The 18616-nt window shown below is 50.1% G+C and overlaps 2 protein-coding genes across 17 annotated transcripts in view; one reads left to right on the forward strand and one right to left on the reverse strand.

Annotated features, from left to right (window-relative positions):
* LOC114604421 (uncharacterized) overlaps positions 1-5310 on the reverse strand; it is a 52063-nt gene extending 46753 nt beyond the window's left edge. For 13 of the 16 annotated variants that reach the window (XR_013394109.1, XR_003708300.2, XM_028744512.2 and 10 more), the window contains exons 1-3: positions 5003-5201; positions 1653-2709; positions 986-1158 (exon numbers count right to left, since the gene is read on the reverse strand). Coding sequence is in view for 14 of the 16 variants with exons in the window: in XM_028744512.2 (XP_028600345.2) it covers positions 986-1158; positions 1653-2541 (1062 nt within the window). In the remaining 2 variants the exon portion in view is untranslated. The other 3 variants (XM_028744495.2, XM_028744499.2, XM_028744496.2) reach the window with 3 other exon arrangements.
* A 5085-nt stretch (positions 5311-10395) lies between these two features.
* PAIP2B (poly(A) binding protein interacting protein 2B) overlaps positions 10396-18616 on the forward strand; it is a 34496-nt gene continuing 26275 nt past the window's right edge. The window contains exon 1 of the mRNA XM_028744486.2: positions 10396-10559. The gene's annotated coding sequence lies outside the window, so the exon portion shown is untranslated. The remainder of the gene's footprint in view (positions 10560-18616) is intronic.

Consider the following 18616-nt stretch of genomic DNA (forward strand, 5'->3'; position numbering starts at 1 on the left):
AACACAAAAAGCCTGGCTGCTAGATGAGAACAAAGCGTCACCTAGTCCAGCATCCCGTCTCCTGCAGCCGTCAGCCAGATGCTTCTGAGAAACCCACAGAAGGGCCCTCCTCTGCTGCTGAGCAGCAACTATTTAAAAAACAACAACAACATAACAGTATATACATAAAACACTAAGTTCCACTTAGTGATATGCCCAATACCCATTGATGGGGCTTCTGTCTATAAAACTGCATAATCTCGTCATTTAAGGTCATGAGAGTCCTACCAGACACTTACAACCAAGTGGAGATGCCTGGGTGCCAGGATGGCACCTGACGTCTACACAACCTGGAGGTACATGCCTGGGGATCCTTGAATCGTGATTGTTCTGAATCTGGCTCAAGGTTGTCTCTTGAACTAGCCGGATGTTTAACTGAGAATCAATCACAGTCAGTCCATCATTTGAAAAATAAGACTTTAGATCCATCTGGCCCCCAAATGGCAACTAGACATTCCATTTTGGCAACTGACACCTTGGTTTAAGGAGCCATTTGTCACCTAGCTTATATATCTGAGTTTCTACAGCAGAGTAGAAACACACTCACTTGACCTTCAATCCTGTGTATGAGTTTAACGCTGGACAATGTTCAATACTGTGCAATGCATTTAATATTAAAATAGACAACAGCAGCTCAAAGTTAGATAAGACAAGAGTCTCCAGACATGGTGTCAGGTTTGAATCCCACCGATGTCAAATGGACTTTCTGGATGTGGGGATTTATGATGCCCTGAGGTGGCAGAGATGTCTCCTTGGGGATTAGGGGAGGGGAGATATGCTGCAGTGATGCTGTCCAACAACATTTGGAAGCCACCATGTTGACTTCCTCAGGATAACATCACTCCTCATAGCATAAGATCTGCTTGAAAGCCAGAGTGGAAAATGCACTCATCCTGGGCTCAATACAACTGTGTGCCCTTTTTTTCTGCAAAAACAAAGAACTCACCGTCATATCTGCACATTCTATTTTACACAGAGAACACACGTGTGGAAGTACTGTTGGCGACACAGCGTGATAATCGTTCATCACTGACGGAGATGGAGATCCTGAAGACTGAGGCATAAATGAAGCCGCAGGTGTTGTTGCGGGTTGAGCTGCTGACGGTACACCAGGTCCTGCTGAAGGAAGGCATGATTCTGTTATGCAACACAGATGGATGCCAACGAAATTCCAGGAGAGAGGGTGCCAAGGGCAAAGGCCACCTTGGAGCTTGCTCCTACTGGATATCCCCTTCCCACCCCCCAAAATGATCATTTCGCATCAACTACTCTGCGCAGGGGACAGTAACCTGATCAGGCCAGCAGCCTATCTAGCCCAGCAGCCAGTTCTGTAGAGCTCACAAGCAAGAGCAGAGCTCAGCAGCAGTGCCCGCTTCTGCTCCCCAGCAACTAGTATACAGGTGTGCCCATCCTCCAATCCTGGAGGTTGCATCCCCCATCATAACAACCCTGACTCTCTGAATTTGTCTAATCCACTTTTGAATTCATCCACATTGGTGGCTGTCACTGCATCATGTGGTAGAAAATGCCATAGTTTAACCCTGAAGTCTTCGTGGGATTACTGGTTAGCCTGGTTTCTACACACTTACTGCCATATTCATAACTGGACTTACTTTTCATCAGGGAATCAGATCCACCCTGTCCGCCAGAGGATTCTTCTTCTTTGCCCTGAGATGACGTGGGCAACTGACGAGCCTTCTTGCGCTCAACGATGTCCCTCAGAATCATAGCCATGTTTTCAGGCTTCAGCTGATCATCTGAATAGTGGCCAAATTCCTCCAAATCTTTAGCAGATAAGCCAAAGTTTGAGAGAATTCTTGCAGCACTCTCTTCTGTGTAATGCCTCTGAGTATCTGCAGCATTTTCTGAAGTGGGCTGATCTGAGCTACAATTACCAGGTGGCAATGGATCATTCTCCTGACTGTTAGTCCCACATCCTTCCATCCCAGAAGACGACTTTCCTGGCCCTCCAAAAGTCCTACACTGCCTTTGGTCAGGTGCATTAGAAGAAGACATGCTCTCTTTAGGATCACACATATTAGGACAGGGGCCGCTCATATTTGGCTGCGTATATTTTCTGCGTTTCTTTCTGGGTTGCCATGTGTCATCTGGACAAGGACCTCCGGTCCATGGGGTCATATCTCCTTCGGGTCCCCACGTGTCATCTGGACAAGGACCTCCGGTCCACGGGGGCATATCTCCTCCGGGTCCCCACGTGCCATCTGGACAAGGACCTCCGGTCCATGGGGTCATATCTCCTCCAGGTCCCCATGTGTCATCTGGACAAGGACCTCCCATCCACGGGGGCATATCTCCTCCGGGCCCCCACGTGTCATCTGGACAAGGACCTCCCATCCATGGGGGCATATTTCCTCTGGGTCCCCACATGCCACCTGGGCAAGGACCTCTCATCCATGGGGGCATATTTCCTCTAGGTCCCCACCTGTAATCCCGGAAATACCCCTTCTTCTGTTGGTTTTTCTTTTTTTTAGACTTGACCATGGCTAATTACACCTATGATAAATTTAAGGATGAAGTGTGGCAGAATGGTCAGAAGCAACAGGGTTCAACCACGGAGATCACTTGGTCTTACTGAACAAGCTGCAGAGGAGGACACTACAGAGGGAAATGCCAAATCTGCAGCAATTCACAGCAGACACCACCACCAAGCTGAAAGTAAAAACACAAAATGTAATCAGAAAGGAAGGAGGTGTGTGGAGGCTTTCCAGTGTATTGCACAGTGTGTCACATGCATGACTGTTGGCCTGCTGTCCTTGAGGCCAGGGTGGCTGACCAAGAGAAATTGAGAGAGGCAGAGGGTGAGGGATGAGGCATTTGGGCATTTTACTACTGGGTTCTGAGGCCAGAATGATAGCTCCTCTGCTGTTGTGGACAATGAGGCTCCCCTAGAAGAACACCATGCTAAGGAAGAGGCAAGCAAACCCTTAGAAGGGGACCATTCCTTGGAGGATATGCAGTTGTCCTCTTGTGCTGAAGATAGTCCTCCAGGGAGGGATGGAGGAATCCTAATAGCCGGTGGTCTGATAATTAGGAATACAAATCATGGTATTATACTAGGGTAGCTATCAATGTTGTGGGTGGTGACACAGCTTTGTGATGCTTTCAGTCCTACTTGGATGGCCATTTTCAGAAGGTAGGAGTATTGTTCAGCTCTATGAAGTCTCCAGTGCGTACATATTAATACTATCATTATTTATTAAATTTCTATATTACCCTTTATCTGAGAATTACAGGGCAGTTGACAATAAAACAACAACAACAAAAAATTCCCCACACATAGTTTAAAAGGGCATCAGATGTCAATCAGCCAAAGGCTTAGCAGAAGAGGAATTTTCTTGACTGGAGCCTAAAGTAAGGAAGCCACCAGGCAAGCCTCCCTGGGGACAGCATCCCAAAAGTAAGAGGCCTCTGCAGAAAAGACCCTGCTCTTGGCCTTTAGATGTCTTCTAAAAGACAGATAGTTGTTTACTTCCTTAACAACTGACAGGAGGTTGTCCCCCAGGGTAGGTGCAACTGCCAAGGCAGACATCCAAGGGTAGCCCTGTTTTTGATGGTTGAGGTCATCTTGTATAGGAGGCCCCCCAGAGTCTCTGGGGGAAGCCCAACATATTATTATTCTTACCACAAGGCCTCGTTCCTGGTCCATCACTGCCAGCTCAGACCACCCCCCACCCCCCGGGAAAAGATGTGAAGCTAAGGGATATTTTTGCCCTGACATACATCACATTATTTTATCTTATTTATAGCATTTGTTACTCAGTTCAACCAAAAAGACTGCCAGAGTGGCTTGCATGTAATTACCAGAACAAAGCAAACCAGGCTTCCAAACTAAGAACAAGAAGTATGAAACACAAGGGAAGAGCTTCACACTTAGAACTGGCCTTCATATACTCGCAATCAAAATTATTCAACCCCCATTGCAAACTGGGTTTATTATCAAAATTTACAATTTATAAGCTGCAATTTCAGCTGAATTTAAGGAAGCCACTTCAAGCATCCCTTCCGATGAGTCATTTCTATTGCTTTGGTTTGATTTGCTCATGGCAAACAACTGAAAGTCTGCAAATGTTGATAATAGGCCCAATTTGCCTTGGGGGTTGAATAATTTTGATTGCAACTATCTCACCAGTCTCCTCTTCTCCAGACTGAACATACCCAGCTCCCTTCTCAGGATTGGTTTCCAGACCCTTGGTCATCTGGGTTGCTCTTTTCTGCACACAATCCAACTTGTTGGTCACATTCTTAAACTGTGGTGCCCAGAACTGAACACAGGACTCCAAGCGTGGTCAGACCAAGGCAGAAACATGCCCTCCAACCTTTCCCTAATGAAAACAGGGATGTCCTATTCCATAATGATAATTTTACTCTTTATACCCCACCCATCTGGCTGGGTTTCCCCAGCCACTCTGGGCAGCTTCCAACATATAGAAAATATAATAAAAAACCATTAACTTCCCTCTACAGGATTGCTTTCCGACAGCTCTGGGGTCAGGTAACTCCATACCCTCCAACATTTCTCCCATGAAAACAGGGACATCCTAAGGGGAAATGGGACATTCCGGGATCGTATCAGAAACTAGGACGCCTTCTGTAAATCCGGAACTGTCCCTGGAAAACAGGGACACTTGGAGGGTCTGTAGTAGTAGTAGCAACAACAAAACAATAATAGCAACAAAGCAGCCCTGTTTAGGGAAGCTCTTAATATTTGATGAATTACTGTACAGTATTTTAATATTTTGTTAGAATCCGCCCAGAGTGGTGGGGAAACCCAGCCAGGTGTGCGGGGTATGTATGTATGTGTATGTGTATATATATATATATAATTATTATTATTACTACTACTATTACTACTATTATTATTATTATAACAACAGCTACACCCCTCCCCTCCCCCCAGGGGAGCCACCATTCGGGTTTCTGCCTGGCAACTGGAAAGGCCTACCCGGGGGCAACCAATCAGGGTCCGCTCTTTCCCTCCCTGAGGACTAGAAGCCCCGCCGGCAGAGGACGAAGAGTTCTCCCGCCGAGGAAGACGGACGCCTCGGAGCCAAGGCGGCGAGCAGCGGAAAGGAGAACGAGGCCTCTTCAGGCGCGGACCTTCCCTCCCCGGCCGCCCTCATCCCCGGCCGCCATCTTGCGCCGCTTACCTCAGCCGAGGCCTCTTTCAGCCGCCGCCGCAACCGCCCTCGGAGCGCTACGCGCAGGCGCGGAGAGGGGTGTACTGCGCGTGCGCGGCGGGGCCCTGGCTGCGGATTGGCTAGTGGGCAGAGGGGACGGGGCCGAACAAATGCGCTCGCGCTCGCTCGGTCTCTCTCAGGCCCATCTGGAGAAGGGCGCATGCGCGGCGGGCCCCTGGCTGCGGATTGGCCAGCGGACAGAGGGGGCGGGGCCGAACGAATGCGCTCTCTCTCTCTCTCTCAGGCCCATCTGGAGAAGGGCGCATGCGCGGTCCGCGTCTCCCTTCCTGCGCATGCGCTCTCGGCGCCGCCCCCCCCCGTTTGCTGACTGGTGGAGCCTCCATAGCCAGAGGCAGTCTACCCCCGGCGGCCGGATGGCGGCGTCTGTGGGAAAGGGGTCGCGGCGGCCGCTTGGTTCGGCAGGGCTCTTCCTTACCTCACGTACGAGAGGCTGTTGGCGGCCATGGGGTATTCGAGGGTTGGTGGGTTTGGGACCTGGAAGAGACCTGGGTTCGAATCCCGCCGCACTCGGCCAGCCACTGCCCCTCAGCCCAAGCTACCTCGCCAGGGTTGTTGTGGGGATAAAAAGGAGGAGGAGGAGACTTACACACACCACCTTCGTGGGAATCAGTATTGGTTTGTTTATTAAATTTATATACTGTACCACAAGGGCCACAAGGTGGTTTACAGACGAAAGCTGGGATATAGGCAAAAGGAATGAATGAAAGATGTATGCAGCTCCTAAGCTGGGATAAAATTAAAGCTAGGATAAATTAAAAGGCGTCCTCTTCTTGGAAGAAAAGTGATGACAAACCTAGACAGCATCTTCAAAAGGAGAGACATCACCTTGCCAACAAAGGTCCATATAGTTAAAGCTCTGGTTTTCCCAGTAGTGGTGTATGGAAGTGAGAGCTGGACTATAAAGAAGGCTGATCGCTGAAGAATGGATGCTTTTGAACTATGGTGCTGGAGGAGACTCTTGAGACTGCAAGAAGATCAAACCTCTCCATTCTGAAGGAAATCAGCCCTGAGTGGTCACTGGAAGGACAGATCCTGAAGCTGAGGCTCCAATACTTTGGCCACCTCATGAGAAGAGAAGACTCCCTGGAAAAGACCCTGATGTTGGGAAAGATGGAGGGCACAAGGAGAAGGGGATGACAGAGGACGAGATGGTTGGACAGTGTTCTCGAAGCTCCCAGCATGAGTTTGACCAAACTGCGGGAGGCAGTGGAAGACAGGAGTGCCTGGCATGATCTGGTCCAGGGGGTCACAAAGAGGCGGACACGACTAAACGACTCAACAACAACAATAACAAATCTAGGATAGCCAAGCACAACCTCCAGCTCCAGAGGCAGTCTACCTCAATGTTACCAAGACCAGCTGCTGAGCAGGAGAGGACTAGGAAGGTGTTGGACTCTCCATCCTTGGAGGTTTTCAAGCAAGAGGTTGGATGGCCATCTGTCAGGGATGCTTTAGTTGAGATTTCTGCATGGAAGTGGGGTTGGACTAGATGGCCCTTGGGATCCCTTCCAATGCTGCTACAATTCTGTGCAATTAACACCCTTATTGGGGTTTCCTACACCTGCAGCGAGTGTTTTAAATCCCTGCTTGCTGTGGCTGATAGGAGTTGTCTTTCAGCAACATCTGGAGGGTAAAATGCCCCCCCCCCCTGCACCAGGGAAAGCTCTTTAACAGAGACAGCAGAGGGATCCGTTTCACAAACCACTGTCTGTCTGGCACCACCTTCAGCTTTCAGAAACAAAGCAAGCCATAAACGTGAGAGCCAGCAGCTGGCCACTAGCTTCAGGCAGCAATACCAGAGAATTGCTGTTACTATATATATATTTATTTATATCCCTTCATTTTACCCATTGCAGGGATTCTAGGCAGCTTACAGTTAAAACAAGAGCTGAAAACATAGGGGGGAAACAAACATTAATGGAATTGTGTGTGTGAAATTTATTTTAAAAATTAAATATATTAGTCATTGTCACAATAATAATAATTCATTACTTGTACCCCACCCATCTGACTGGGTTGCCACAGATTACAGTAGAAAGAGCGTGGCCTCAGCCCTTTCATTAAAAGCAGTCAGTTCCCAAAAGCTTGTTGGATCAAAAAGTTCTTAACCTGCCTGTCTAACTTCTTTAGGCAGGAAGTTCCAAAGTCTGGGAGTAGCCACCGAGAAGGCCCCCTCTTAATTAATTAACAAGATTTATAATATTCTATTTTACTGTCCTAGTGTCAGGCAATCGTGCCTTACAACATGATCCAAAAAAAACACCAAAGTCATTACACAACAAGTTGTTTTTTTTAAATGACTTTCTTTGGAACTGCTTTACTTGTTTTGCCTGATTATGTTGTTGGTACCTGCCTGGAGAGCTTGTGGTGAAGAAAGATCTTAGGGTAAGAACTCCTATAAATAAAATTCAGCAACCACCACATTGTTTCCTATATCTGTTTGTTGATTCACTTTAATTTATGGCCTAGTGGTTTAGGAATTACGATTCATGACATTTACACATTACAGAATTTGCATTGAGCTATATGTAACCTGCCCCGGAACCACATGCTAAGGGTGAGCTCCAAATGCCTGTAAATAAACCAACACGGGAACCTGCAGATAATGTAAAGGACTCAGCTATGTAGCTGCAAATGAAACGTTTTAAGTGTGTTGTAAAGTGCAACATGGGACGTGGGTGGCGCCGTGGTCCAAACCACAGAGTCTAGGGCTTGCAGATCAGGATGAGCTCCTGTTGCTTGGTCCCAGCTCCTGCCCACCCAGCAGTTTGAAAGCATTTCAAAGTGCAAGTAGATAAATAGGTACCACTCCGCTGCTCTGGTTCACCAGAAGCGGCTTAGTCCTGCTGGCCACATGACCCGGAAACTGTCTGCAGACAATCGCCGGCTCCCTCAGCCAATAGATGAGTGCGCAACCCCAGACTGGACCTAACGGTCAGGGGTACCTTTACAGTGCAACATAAAAAATGACACTAGATGGCGAAAGTGAGCTATAGCAAAATTCAATGTATTTTTCAAAAAAAATAAAAAAATTTAAATCAATTTCACAGCTTTTTAAAAATATATATGTAGATTCCACCTAAGTCAGCAAACAAGGAGCAGACAAAGGGGAGCCAAATGGGGACAGTGGGAGTGCAGGCATATTTCTCCCTGCAGAAGCATGTTGGGGGGGGGGGGGGAGAGCTAGACAGGTCCCCTGAGAAAGGGTATGGCAAAACCCTATGGCGGGCTTCCAGCAATCAAGTCTCCAATATTAGTGGGATTCTCGGGAAATGGGTGCTTTAGGTATCCCAGCCTTGGACTATTTATGGTCAGCACTTTGGTCCCAGAAAAATATGGCAGCCGAGACCAACATCCCTTGCAGGTCCCCAGCTGAAGTTTCCAAACACACCTCAAAAAGTCTGCAGCACATTAAAGTCATCCAACCTTGATGCAACTCCTATGTGGGGAACCTTTGGCCCTCCAGAGGTGTGGGATAAATCTGCCTCCTATAAGCAACATGCTTAACTCTAATGCACAAAGGGATTAAGGCCAAAGGGGAAGCCTTCCTGCCAGGTATGGCTAGGTCACGTTCCCTCACCTTAGAAGGGTGACCAAATTCTTTGTTCTCCCACCATGTGAATGCTACCAGTTGGGAGGTCTGAGCTGAATGCTCCAAGCTTCAGCCGCATGGCTTAAACAAGCCATTTTTGTGATTCTATAAAATAATCTAGAGCCATTTACCCTTTTGAAACTTAAGTTGTACTGCCTGCATTTTCTTGCTGCCGTGTGGAAAATCACATTTCTTAAGGTCTGCCAAATTCACACAGACAGATTGCATTTTTAGCAGGTTTGTATGCTGTTTTTCCACCACGGTCCTCAAAGCTGCTCACAACGTCTGCCACAGTCATCCTACCAGACACTGGAGTGCATCTCCAGAGCTCTTTCCGGGAGGAAGGACGGGATAAAAACTGAATGAATAAACTGTTGAACAATGAGCGGCTTTTGGCTCTTTCTCGCCTTGAAATCTTCCTGTTCCAGTTGGTCATTACAGATATTCTGTAGCTGAGAAATACAGTGGTGCCTCGCAAGACGAAATGAATTCGTTCCGCGAGTTTTGTCGTCTTGCGATTTTTTTCGTCTTGCGAAGCACGGTGTCGGGAAAGTTTTGGAAAAGCTTCAAAAATCACCAAAGTCTTCAAAAACCTCAAAAAAGGCTACCACACCGCGTTCTATGAGTTGCTCCTCGAAGTCAAGTCGCAACTGTATTAACGGTGTTAAGAAAAAGGAAACAAACTTGCACGACGTTTCCGTCTTGCGAAGCAAGCCCATAGGGAAAATCGTCTTGCGAAGCAGCTCAAAAAACCAAAAACCCTTTCGTCTAGCGAGTTTTTTGTCTTGCGAGGCATTCGTCTTGCGAGGTTCCACTGTACAAAAGTGTTTGTTCTGGCTTCTCCTTTGCCCTCCGTGGTCCCTTTTCCTTTTGTGACATATCAGATGGAGAGGGATAGAGTATTTGCTTGGCTCAGGAGTGGGGTTAAAACAGCAGCAGCCCCGTTTTAAATAAAAACTTATAAACACAGCAGATGCACGCAAAGGCACAGGCCAGAAGACCAGACAGAAACCCCCCCCCCAGTGGATGCAGCCGCAGCAAACGAAGAAGGCATTGTTCTCTGCGCTCCCCCCCCCCGCGTCTATGGTTCAGTCCGCAGAGGCCTTCCCGGATTGGCTGAGTCCCAACTTGGAGCGGCAGGCACTTCGCCCAATCCACGCCGGCCGAGAGCCCAATCGCCGTCGCGCGCTGCCTCCCCACGTGGGGGACGCCTCCCGCCCGCCGCGTTTCGGAGCCGAGGGGCGGGGAAGGAGGGCGGGCTTACGAGGAAAAGCCCTCGGCCAATCAGCGCTCGAGTTCTCGACGGGGGCCTCGCCGCCTTTGAGCGGAAAGCGAGCCAAAGCGAGGGTAGGCGGGTGGGAAACGCTCCGAGAGAGATGGACGGGGGCGGCTGGCCAATGGGCGCCTAGAGGAAAGCGGGGAAGGCGCGACGTCGCGGAGAGCGGCCAATGGGAGCTCGGCTCGGCGGAGCGGCCGTCCCCTTCCCCCGTCGCGGGCCGCCGAGCGTGGGCGGGGCGGAGGTGAGTGGCGGGCGGCGCGGCCAATGGCGGGGGGCAGGCCTCGCGCGCGGCGTGTCTGAGGGAGAGCGAGGAGAAGAGCGAGCGCGGAGAAGCGAGGGCCGGAGGAGGCGGCGACGGCGGCGGCGGCTGAGGAAGCGGCCGGGGCAGGCGGGCAGCGCGCGGAGAGCGGCCCTGCGGGGCCCACGCCAGGTACGGCCAGAGGGAGGGAGGCTGCGCGGGGCCCCCTCAGGCTCGGGCCTTCGAGGAAGACCCTCCTCAGCCCCGGGGGATCCCAGGGGTTCCCCTCCCCCCTCGGACGGACGCGCACTCAGGGCCGGGGGCGCGCGGGCTGCCTCGGGGGGGGGGTTTCAGAGTGGGGGCTCCTTTCCTTTCTTCTCCTCCTCCTCTGGGCCCGGAGGGGCGACATTACCCGCCCCCCCAGCCCGTTGGCCAGCTGACCTGTCAATCTTCACCTCACCCGCCCCCCCCCGACAAAAGCCCCCCCCGGTCTTCTGCTGGGATCTCGGCAAAGCGGGGGGGGGGCTCTTCTCGCCCACCCGGAGGGGGCTCGGCTCGGCTGTGGCTTCAGGACTTAAGGAGCCAAGGTTCCTTAGGTCTCCCCCCCCCCATATAAAATAGTTGAGGGGCGCCCCCCCTCCCCAGGTTGTCGTGCATTGCCATTCGAATGGTGCGCACGCGCGGCGTCTTGCGATTGATTATGCGGGACAGGTGTCCCACCCACCCCCAATGTTTTATTCGAGAGGGGGCCCCGCTGTTTCGGGCGTCCCCCCTCCCCGCCATTACTTCACCCACGCGCTTGGATGCAGAGAAAGACCCAGGGAGATGCTCTGCTCTGCCCACTAGGGATGCTGCCCGTGGGGAGGGGGCGGTTCAGGTCTGGCCCTTCCTTCTGGAGGGCATGGAGGGGACCCAGGGCTTGGGCGCCCCCCAGCAGATGGTGGCCAGGCTTCTGGGTCAGGGCTCCCCTTGCTGGGCATGCGCTTCCCATCAGACGTTCAGCTGAAGCCTCCCATCTTGGAATACGGGACCCATATGGATAAGGTGGGAATCTCTCCCCCCACCCCCCACCATAGCTCTCTTGTGTGTGATGGCAGCTTTTTGGGCATATGAAAGCACGAGCAGTTGGAAGGTAGTCCCATACCCCCCCCCAAAAAGAAAACCCCTCCAGCCACTTCTCTTGTAAACAATAACCACGGCAAAACTTTCTTTAAGCTGGCCTGGCTTTTGCTGACGAGCGCCTGTCTGGGACGGAGTTTTCTCTACATGTTTTATGTTGCTTCATTGTGTGTCTTTAAGATGTTGTAATCGCCCCTTGCCACGAGGGTTGGGCTCCGAGGGTGGGGCAGGGGAGCCGACCAAATAAACAGGTATTGGCCGCTTCCCTGGGGCAGGGGAGACTCTGGCGGAGGCCAAGAGATTTTGATGCCAGAGACTGCCTGCTTCTGTGACTCCAGCCCCGTCAGCGGGAGCGAGGACAAAGAGATGGGTCCCTGTCCCAAATTGCTGAGGCTCAGCTGAACTTGGCTCTGGTGCCCCTTTGTTTGGGCAGAACTTGAGTTGAAAGTTCGGAGAAGCCTTGGCTTGGGAGCCTGGGGTGCTCTGCAGCAGGGCTGGCCTGTAGCCTCTCTTCCGCCATAGGGTGGGTTGTTGCTGCTGCTGCTTGCCCTAGTTTGCGGGAGGGATGGCAGGCAGGCACACCCCAGGCCTTCTCAAAGGAGGGGCCTTTCCTACCTGGCAGATTCAGGCGTTTTTTCTGCCTTGGGGTGCCTTGTCCAGTTTATCCAACCCAATTTTCAGCACTCCAGTTCTGCTTCTGGCCAGCCACTTTGCAGATTAAATTGTTGCCTTTCCACCTGCATTTTGCCTTCCCACCCCCCTCCAGCAGAGCAGAGGAGCTGGGGCTCTTGGACACTGAATTTGCAAAGGGCATCCCACCCAAAGGGGACTAGTGGTTGCGATCTGCTCCTGAAGCATGGCCACACTTTCTCTCGTAGGCACAGAGGGATAATTTCAAGAGCCTTCGTGAAGTGTGACTCTTACAGTGGGGGCTGGTTCGCTAGGGGTAACTTTCCAGTCAGTGCTTGGCAGTGTAAGTGCTTCCTTGGCTGTGCTGCCCTTTACGCAGATTGTCAGTGAATAAAGCTACAGCCCCTCCCCAGTTCCTTGCTCTGACACCTGAAAGCCACCTTGGTCCATGCAAACCTGCCCCCTTGCTTACCTTGTTTTCTGGTTTTGCAATAGATAGTTCAGGTTACGTAGTCCCAAAGATAAAGAGCACCATGGGGGGGGGGAGGGCGTTGTTGGGATTTGGGTATGCCAGTTTCTGAGTTTTTGTGCACAGAGCTCTTCCTTGGGCATCAATTATCCTGTATAATGAAGAAACATTCCTTTTCCCGTGGCAGCTAAACCTGGAGCATTCTACCCAGCCTTTGTGAACTTTGGCATGGGGGACAACCATTCAGAGTGGAGTTCAGTGGGATTACTTGGACTTTTCCTTCCATAGCAGTTCTCTTTTTGAGACCTGGTGGTTGGGTCTTTCTTAACACCTAAGCAGACTGAACAGTGTGTGGGGGTAGGGATACATCAATGCTTTCTCTTAAGGCCAGACAAGGAAACGCTTCTGAAGTGTTTCTTTGGCCATCTCCATATTGAAGCTTGGCACGTTTATGTGAGTCATCCATAGACCACTGTTTGCTTCTGCCTTCTGTGGGTTAGAGGTGGATTTGTGGACTGGAGAGGAGTGAAAGACTAGGTCAGGAGGCCAGGTCTGCTGACCTTGGAATCTCTCAGCTCTAGTTACAGGTAGGTAGCCGTGTTGGTCTGCCGAAGTTGAAACAAAACAAAACAAATAAATAAATTCCTTCCAGTAGCACCTGAGAGACCAACAAAGTTAGTTATTGATATGAGCTTTCGTGTGCATGCATGCTTCTGAAGAAGAAAGCTCATACCAATAACGACCGTATTTTTCACTCTATAAGACGCACCAGACCACAAGACGCACCTAGTTTTTGGAGGAGGAAAACAAGGAAAATATTCTGAATCTCAGAAGCCAGAACAGCAAGAGGGATCACTACACAGTGAAAGCAGCAATCCCTCTTGCTGTTCTGGCTTCTGGGATAGCTGCACAGCCTGCATTCACTCCATAAGATGCACACACATTTCTCCTTACTTTTTAGGAGGGAAAAAGTGAGTCTTACAGAGCAAAAAATACAGTAACTTAGTTGGTCTTTGCAGATCTGCCATTCTTTCAGGGCAGGGGTGCATTCCACTTCTCCTTGCTGCTGTTGGGTGCAGTTCTTTGCTTCTCCATGAGATGGGTGGACTTGATGGAGTCCAGGTTCTCCTTTCCTCTGATATCATACCCCTCTGGAAGCCAGCACAGATCCTTTGTGAATGAGGACTATGGAAGAGCTGCATGTCTGGAGTCAGCGCTGTTCCCTGAGCTCTTGTGACTGGCATGCATTTCACATGTTGGTGTTTGCCAGCAAGCCCCAGTCTGAGGGGTGGGGTCAGGTGCTATGGCATGAGCTGGGAGAGGCTTAGCCTCTGTTTTGGTGCCTGGCACCAGCTTGGATGCTGCTGCTTCTGGGAGGGGATACCCATATCCAATTAGGAACCAGTGCTGGAAGTCCTTGCGCAGCCCGACACTTGCCAAGCCAGAAAAACTTGTACTTTGTTCAGCACGCGCCGAAGGGGCCGCTGAGCAAAGCATGTGTGTCGGACAGGTTTGCAAGGGCAAGCCACAACAGTGTGGGAATGCTGGCGGCTTCTGGGCCTGTCCAGAAATAAGAGGTGGGGAAAGCATTGAAAATTCTGGGCTTCAGAATTTTCAGAGCGAAGATTATTGGAATAAGCAGTGCTCATCTGACTAGCTTGTGTTAATATCCTTCAGTCACCCGTTTGGATTTTGCAGATTTGACAAGGGCCAGGATAAACACCATATTTTTCTTAGACCAGGGCCTAATGATGGAGTTTCTAGCCTTGATGAAGTCTGAGTGGAGCATTTAACTTACCCAGCTCTTGTCTGTTTCAAATGGGACAGGTGTATGAGACCTTTCTAGTCGTGCCTCTGATGCAGTAGCAGGAGATGCTTTTGCTCCCTAATTATTCTTTTGCTGCCTTTATCATGAAATATCACAGGAGAATTGTGTGTTTTTTAGATTTGCTTTTTATTAGTCCAGCAAAACTTGTTTTTTAAGGGGATGCTGTTTTTACAGAAAAAGTTACTGCAGCAAACTGAATAAAGAAAAAAAATTGCACCAAACTGAGCAGCTGCTGAGATGCAAAGGGGTTTTATAATGAAGCCACTTTCATGCCAGTATACAGTAATGTGACTGACGATCTTTTGGTCATCTGCTGTATCAGACCTGTCAAATAACCTTTTGCTTTGGGGCCACTTCTTGCTACAGTATCTTGTAAGTATATTCAATTCAATTGGAGCTTGCCTTCCAGAGAGCATGTTTCAGGTCATAGACTTAATTGTCAGTATATTGTTATAATTTGCCCTGGGACCTTAGGGTGAAGTGTGGGGAGGAGATCATGTAAACATTTAGCTGTATAAATGTATATGTAGATATATGATGAGTAAGAGAAGAGGAGGAAGAGGAGGCTGTTTGAGCCAGAGCAGCATAGCAGAGGCCACTGAGCTGGTTCAGACATTGCAATAAACGATGGATTATGGTGACAGGAAGGGGTTGAGCAAGCCTTGGGATTTGTGTGCTCCTTTTCCTCCTCTGGTGCAGACACAAGGAGGAAAACAGAACTCCGTTTTTGCATTAATCACAGTTGAGCATTGTGTCGAAATCCTGCACTCTGGTCAATATTAGCCATGGTTTGTTTGAAACAAACTTCAAACCATGGGTTGTGAAGTTCACTTGTTTCAAACAATAGCTAAGTTTATTTACAGTTTTCAGGTTTGGCTGCAACATGAAATTGCAGTTAATTAAGCACAGAAGTAAAAGCTTTTTCTCAGCTGTGGTGGGGTGGGGGCAGATGGGGGAGCATGCAGTTTGTTACTGCCATAATAAACATTGGTTTCTCCTAGGACTGGGGGAGCATCTGTGCTTCTCCAGATGCTGTTGAATCACCACTCCCATCAGCCCAAACCTGCATGTCTGGCGGTGAGGGGAGCTATATTCCAACCACAAATTCCTCATTCCTGATTTATCATGAAGTTTGAATAGAATTGGGTCAAGGAGATCAGAGTGGAGTAGTGGATTGGGAGATATAAGCAGCAGTAGTCTAGCCAGGCCAGAGGGGTGGTGTCAGAGCCTAGCTGTAGGTAGCCATCAGGTGCAACCCAAGCAGGTGCACTAGGAAGTCTCTTGCTGCCTAGGCAAAGTCCTGACTCGAACAGGGAGCCATTACGTCCCTTCCAGTTGGGGAAGGTCTGTGGTCAGGTGGTGGTGGTGGTAGTCACTCCTGTTACCTGACCTGTTTCTACCCAGGGAGACACTCTTTGGAGAGTCTGTGGCTCTAGTGGCTCATGATGTGGGCAACTCTGCACTGCCCTCTAGGATCCCAGCAACTAAACAGGTAGAAAAGGGGAAGATGGGATTCACGGATGAGGAACGTAAGCAGATTGGCAAGAGGAGATTCTCCAAAGGGACAGGCCAGTGTGGCAGAAGGCCTTCCACCCTCCTTCCATCTGCTTGCCCTTGGGGTGGGGATCAGGGTTGGCACTCCTGCCTCTGCCATCTGCCCTTAGTTTTTGTTCTAGTCAGATGCTTCTCCGACTTTTAGGAGGCTTGGAGTGGCCGTGTTGGAGAAGTCTTGACCTATAACTTTGGTCAGCTTTGCCCAGTCTTTTCAGATGCCTATCTCTTTCCACCCCCATGCCCCCCCCCCTTAGCCCCATTGTTCTACATAGCTGACAAGGAATGGCTCAAGGCCAGAGGAGGCTGTGCTGATTCACAGTGGCGAATGCAGTCATGCCCCACAGCTGTAGTCCAAGCAGCTGGTGCTCCCAGTGATGTGCCACAGCTTCTAAGAGGGGAATGCAGGAAAGCTGCTGGTTCTGTGCATGGCCGCACATCTTGCTGACCACGGACGTGGAACTAGCTGGAGCCTCCCCTCAATCCCTGGGGAATTGGACCAGTGGGCATGAATCTAATCCCAATGAGCTCTTCCCCATTCCATGAGATGTTGGAAATATTCTTGGTCTTTTGCATCCTTCCCTGGACTTCCTTGCTGGGCTGTGGTGATCTGGCACTGTCCAAACATTTGCCATTTTGGACTTTGGCCAAGCAGAGCATTAGAGCTTTTTGAGGAGTAGGGAACAGCTCTGTTCATGGTAAGGAGCCCTCTTTCATTCTAGCCCTTTGTGGGGAGGAAGAAGGCCATATTTAGTCGGTCTCTTATTTGATCCTATAAGTGTAAAATTGGGTTGGTCCAAAACTGCAGGAGAACTTCGGTTATACACTTGAAGACTGCCTTTCCTACTTTCCCCCTCAGTCTCTTAAGATGAATAGCAAAATGGGGCAGTGTCGTTTGCTGCGCTTCTTAAAGGAAGGGTGGGCTAGCACTGTAATAATTGAGAAAAGGATGCCATTCCCTGTTGCTTCTGTGTGCCAAGATCAAACGGCAAAGAAGAAGGAATTCATCACCACATCAGTCAAGCTCTCTCTCTCACCCCCCCCCCCGAGACTGTCAGAAGAGCGATCACTTCAAAAGAACTGCAGTATCACTTTTGCTTAGGCCAGGTTTCATGACCACTCTGCCACATGGAGTTACCTGGTGTCAGATTATAGTTCCTTTGGTTTATCAAGCTGTTCCAGGCTCCACCTTTTCTGTGAAGCCACCTTTTCTGTGAAACCTTTTTGCATCCTTGAGCTTCCTCTCCTTGGGGTGTGAGCACATTGCTGGCTGGGGCTGATGGGAGTCGTAGTCCAAGATGTTTGGAAGGCACCTGGTTGGAGAAGGCTGCCCCAGAGAGCGATTTGATTCAGCATGCTAATTTTACTTGTTTTTGGTGAACAAAGCTAAAAACTTGGCTAATGTTGCATTTGCAATTGGTGTCTGTCCAATGACCATGCTGATGACCTGATGATGTGCATCCTGCCCCACTAACTAAACAAATAAACCAGGGGGAATCTTCCACCCCAACTTACATCTGGTTGCATCTCCTCCCCCTGCTGTTTCTCCACTGTGGAAACTTTTAAGCTCTCTCCAGCTGGTCCACTGGTGTCTGTGGACTTCTTGATTTGGTCACCGCTGGTGCCTCAGTTGTAGCCACTGTGAGGTTTGATCATGCTGTGCATGTGCTCTTTTTATTGAAACAAAATGTAGCCACCAAATAGAAGTAAGCTCGGTGGTCCTTGTAGGCGTCCATGTTTGTTGAAGCGGATGGATATTTTGCCCTGTTCTAGTTCCCCAGAGTATAGAGGCAGGTGGGAGACTGTTGTGAGTGCCGGGTTGGCTGGCCTGTCAGTTGAGCTCCCTTACCTTCTCCATTGGGGGCAGGTCTTGGGCGCCTCTGCTTGGTGCGTAGCCCCCCCCCCCCCCCCGGCAACTGAGCCTATAGCTTTGCATGTCCCCGGGACTCGCTCCCTGCCTCTTCTTCAGGTTTCACAGGAAAACATGTATCAACACGGCTGGATATTGTTACGGGAACATCCCGGCGAGCAGCTGCATCTTCCTTGGCTGAACTCTGCAAATTCTCTCTCCCAGGCCGAGGAAAGTGATGGAGGCAGCCGGTGCATTCCAGCCACCTGGCCCTGTTGCTCCTGGGCATTGGGGGGGGGGCTACCAGCATGCAGAGCCTATTCTCTCGCAGCATTGTGTGGTGCTCCTCAAAGCCCTGGTTCTGGGAATCGTGGGCGGAGGGGAGGCTCGACACCTATTCCAAGGCAGTCGGATTGGATACAAGCCCTGCTTCACTTTCTCCTGCTTTCCCACATTAGTACATGTAAATATTGAGTCTGTTATCAGTGGCTGGTGACTTCCTACATTTAGCAGTCGTATAGCAAGCCTCATAGCTTAGTGTTGACAACACTGACTGGCAGAGCTCTTTAGGCCAGGGTCTCTCCTGAGACACAGGGGATTGAATTTCAGCACTTCTGCATGCCAAGCAGATGCTCTGCCAATAAGCTGCTCCTCTTTTCTAAAAGCACGGTGGCTGAATCTGCTATTTGTTTATACTCTCCATAGGAAGAGGCTTCACGGACTGCTCTCTCAGGCCTGCCTTGGCCACTTCCTAGACATCTCTCTGTTTGGCTTGCCATCTGCTTCTTTTCCTCCTGAGGTGA

This window comes from Podarcis muralis, chromosome 9 (genome assembly GCF_964188315.1).
Source record: "Podarcis muralis chromosome 9, rPodMur119.hap1.1, whole genome shotgun sequence".
In the NCBI taxonomy this organism is placed as follows: domain Eukaryota; kingdom Metazoa; phylum Chordata; class Lepidosauria; order Squamata; family Lacertidae; genus Podarcis; species Podarcis muralis.